Source organism: Parasteatoda tepidariorum, chromosome 8 (assembly GCF_043381705.1).
Source record: "Parasteatoda tepidariorum isolate YZ-2023 chromosome 8, CAS_Ptep_4.0, whole genome shotgun sequence".
Lineage (NCBI taxonomy): Eukaryota > Metazoa > Arthropoda > Arachnida > Araneae > Theridiidae > Parasteatoda > Parasteatoda tepidariorum.
In genome coordinates, this window is record NC_092211.1 from 23,732,716 (window position 1) to 23,737,425 (window position 4,710).

General features: G+C 27.7%; 1 protein-coding gene across 1 annotated transcript; it reads right to left on the reverse strand.

The window, feature by feature from the left end:
- Positions 1–920: 920 nt before the first annotated feature.
- Positions 921–3,184, reverse strand: LOC107438037 (probable basic-leucine zipper transcription factor H). Its single transcript, XM_043050105.2, has one exon. It carries the CDS (start codon positions 3,035–3,037, stop codon positions 962–964), a length of 2,076 nt encoding a protein of 691 aa, XP_042906039.1. The 5' UTR covers positions 3,038–3,184; the 3' UTR covers positions 921–961.
- Between the last annotated feature and the right edge of the window lie 1,526 nt (positions 3,185–4,710).

The following is a 4,710-nucleotide window of genomic DNA, read 5'->3' on the forward strand; positions in this document are numbered from 1 at the left end:
ATATAAATTAAGGTATTTAATGAATTACACAAGTTAGAAGGTTGCTACATTTTTGGTAGTTATTACTTTACTTTTGGTTATTTCCTATCATACGCAATCATGGTTTAGATAGTTAAGACATGAAGAAATTTTTAGAATTTGGCAGTTAAGCTATAAATATATATATTTCAAAAATCTTAGTTTAAGTAAATTGCTTAAAGCAAGGCATATGCAGAGTTTAATACCCTAGTGAGAATTACAAACTGCAATTATTAAGTGAAAAACTACACAAAAGAACTTAAGCTCAAAAGCCAGCTTCTAACCAAAATTGTTAAACATAGGACATTAAAAAAAATTAGCCCTATTGCTTCAAAAGAAGAACAAATTGGCCCTAATTCTATATTTTAAACAACATGAAATGCAAGTGAGACTGAATTAGGTCTAGGGGTACATATCATGGCTACACTATTGATGTGCTACAGTTAAACTATTTGAACTGAATTTATATAAAAACTTGTTTTCATTTTGTAGTGTTAGCATGCATTTTTAGTTTACTCTAAGTCAGCATAAGAAAAACTGAAATTAATGAACTTAATTTTTTAAAACAAAAATGAAGTTATAAGAATTTGAAATTATTTTAACTTTTATTTCAACAATATTTAATTTTTCAACAATTGTATATACATTTGCAAAACAAATTTTTTTTAAATAAATAGAATGGAAAAATTCAAAATTCTTGAGAAACAATAAAGTTGAATTATCACAAATCAACATGGATTTAAAATTTTTCAAAAAAATAAATAAATAAAATAAAATAATATATAAANATATATATATATATATTGTGTTGACAATAGACAATATTTGTAAGAGAAGATTATAATAAGAATCATGTAAAAATAATTTCAGCCATACAACAAATATAATAATGAAGTCATAAGTAACTTTAAATATTGTTATTTAATTATATAAGTTTAAAAACTCAAGATGCAAAACACTTTTCCTTAAGTCGCATGTGATGACTAGTCCAAAACCTGTAACATTGTTTGGCATTTCGGGAAGGTACAAGGTCTGCTATTTTTTCCCAATTCTCAATTAAATCAGACGATTTAGAATTATTTTTGATTGCTAAAACTAAATGTTCAATCTCGCTTTCAGACCACCGGCCTTTTGCAAAAGGCTTTTTGTGATATGAAAAAATATTTGCACAAAAAGCAGGATCTAATCCCAAAATTTGTCCAATTAAAATCCACTTTTTGCCATATTTTTCTTGCAATTGTATAATTTGTGCAATTACTTCTTTATCACTAGCTGCAAATTTTTTATCTAGTCTCCTTGTAAATGGACTAAATAAAAACCTAGCTTTTTTATATATAGAATGAAGAGTTCTATTATTGATGTCTTTACCCAATCTTTCATAAAAGTGCTTAGCTTTCAAAAATCTTTTTATACGGCAAGATTCATTTTTAAAGAATGGAAGTTGACGCCCAATCCCAAGCAATAAGCGAGTATTATAAACTTTAAATCGAGACTGAAAAGCCCTCAAATTTCTTTTCAGCAAAGTTTCTTCTTGTTTGGAAAATGGGCCACTTTTGATAAAAATACCTTGTGATTGCCATGTTTTAATTTTGTCAGCAGAAAACGAAAGAGTCCCTTGCATGTGAAGAAAAGAAACAGGAAAATCAACAGGTTCTTCTACAAAATCAAGAGATGGCACAATATATTCAGAATGCTTTTCCAATTTCTCATTTAAGCTCTGTGTGTCTTCGATATGATCAGCTTCTTCTTCAGATACTTCGATGGATATTTCAGGGACACGGCTTTCAACATTTTTTGAAACAGTTACGTTACTATTACTCTCATTGTCTGTATCATCAGAAACAGTAATTACACCAGAAAAATCAATTGTTTTTAAATAATGAATATCAGGAGTTTGACAAACATTTAGTTCATTTTCTTCAATACTACTGTCAGAAATAACTGAGACATCATTACTCATACTAGGTTCAATAACACATCCCTTTCTATTTTTGCACTGTTTCTTATTACCTTCATTTCTACAACTTGTTTTATTTTTTCTATTGAAAGTAATTCTATTTTCATTAGTTAATATAGTATTTTTTTTCTTTCTATCATTTGAGGAATAACTAACATCACTAAGATAAATTACATCCTGATCAATATTTTCATCAGAAACAAAATCATTCTTGTTAGACATTGATAGCCTTGATTGTTGACATGAATCCAAAACATTAGACAGATTTTCTTCAGGCATATTGTGATATTGGTTTTTAGCTGCACATTTAGAATGGTTCCTATCTGAAGAATTTAACAGGTTTTTAGCTGCAAATTTAGAATGGTTTCTATCTGAAGAGTTTAACACGTTACTATGATAAGGATTGTCTGAATTACATTGCATATTACTAATATTTCTTTGGTTAATGTTATTGGAAACCAAATTTGGTTTACTATTATTAATTTTCAAACCAGTGGGAAATGTATTTTCAACAACAGAACATAAAGGTAGGCTCCATTTCTTTTCCTTTCCTATTTTATTCTGAATAGGAGTTGTAAGAATATTATCACTGTTATCAAAAAGTTCAACAACTTCCACTTCATTTTGGCTATCACTTAGATCATTTTCTTGATTTTTTTCGTTTACTCTATGTTGTTTCTCAACTATTGCTGTGTGGTCCATAGGAGAATTATTTACATTGCTAACAGATGAGGCTTCTAACTCCAATACTTCATATCTGCTTGGAGTTGAACATTTTGGAATTTTCTTCGATTTAAGTCTCATATTTTTATCTGTCTTTACTAACTCGAAAATTTTTTTGTCACACATTTCAACCACAAAAACCTCTTTTTCATCCAGAAAATTACATTTTATTTTTTCTTTCAGCTCACTATCTTTCAAATCTTTTTTTCTATCTTTAAAATCCTGCTTTAAAGACTGGCGAAAAATAATATTTTTTTCTTTGATATCATTGATTCTACGGCGTAATTTGATTATATCTGCATCGAGATGTGAGTGAGACCTATGTGGAGTATGAAACATTTTCTCAGGTCGATAATATTTAATACAATTTTGAAATTTATTTCCACCAAATTAAGTAGTTTATCCACAAAAATTTAAGACACCCACTATTTTGAAAATAAATAGCACATGGCATAGTTGATGGAATGATTGTTTAGATTCCTGTTAGCTCAAATTAGATTGATTGATTATTTCTGTACCGTTGAATGTTCTATGAAACCATTAGATCTGCGTTGGAAGAAAAAATTCCGCACTAAAGTCTAGTGCGAAATAATTAACCCCTCCTGGCAACAAAAACGCACTAAAATTATTTGTGTGAAGAAGTAAAGGTCTGTTGTCAATGTCTACATTTTTTGCTCTTATTTAAAAAATTGCGTGCAATTGATTACCTGATTAATGTTTTTTTCATTGATAAAAATTTGTTGTTGATAAAAATTGACATTGAGTACGCCCTCTAGCGAGAGCCTGTAAATATCAGACATTAATTTATCACGTTTTCATTTAGTTCCATCAAAAGCATAGGCAAAATCAGACGCCTTTTTCTTAACTGCAAATAAGAAACAAAATTTCCCTATGAAAAAGGCTGCAGAACTTGAAAAAACTCTCCAGAATATTGGTAAATCTTTCAGAAACAGAACATGTCAAACATTTGAAGAAAAATTCCTCAATAATTTTTAACTTTTATGATCAACAAACTTGCAATTGATAACTTCCGATTTCGCTATCGCATACTGTTACAGATGTGTGTAATAAATAATTAATGTTCCAATAAATATGAATTCAGAACGTACAGAGCTGTAATAGTTATATATTTCTGTATCCATATAATTCGGAAAACAACAATAAAAAATTATCCAAATTACTTGAAATAGTGCCATTTGTGCTGATTCTTAATTAATTTTTATATTTTTCTTGGTAAGTTTTTTTTAATTTTGAAAGAATAAGTTCAACTAGAATTCAGCTATTCTGTTTTTAGCTACATATTCAAATTCATATCAATTATAAAATTTTGCTGTGTAGTATGTTATCTAAAAGTAATGAAGGGATAAACTATGTATCTATTATTTGAGAATAAAGTTTTCAAACAAAGAACATATCATTTTGGAATTCTCCGGAATTATAAATCAGGTAAGTGTTATGATTTTTATAATAAAAAATTTGCTTGTAAATATTTTTTTTTTCTCATTTGATGATAGTTCTCTACAGAATGCTTTTTTACGTCTGATTAAGAACTATAAGAATAAAAAGAGAAACAATATAGTTTTTTTTATTTCATTATGAGGAATTTTTAAAATCGTTTTTTTATCCTAAGAATTCTTTATTTTACGCCTTACATAAATTTTTTTTTAAATAAATATATTCTATATAGTGTGTAATTTGTTTTTCTTTCTACAAATAGTGATTATTATACAAACAACAATAATTTGAATAGTTTCTCACCAGGGAAACTTAAAAAAACAACTGAAATCTATTTTTCTAAGTTCCAATGAAGTTTTTATGTGAATTTAGTTTTTTTGTGTCTACTAAAAACAAATTTAAATCAAATTTTATTTAAATCTGTTCAAATGATTGCTAAGTTAAAAATGCTTTATTTTGTGTATGTGAAGTTTTTTTAGTTCGATTTTAAGCAGTATGTCCTATTAAAAGGTCAAAAATATTTCTGTGCACGGGGGCCCTGCGTATTATTAAGACGA

Bases quoted from the DNA above. Each gene is read 5' to 3' on its own strand.
- LOC107438037 (XM_043050105.2), bottom strand. From the start codon at position 3,037: ATGTTTCATACTCCACATAGGTCTCACTCACATCTCGATGCAGATATA.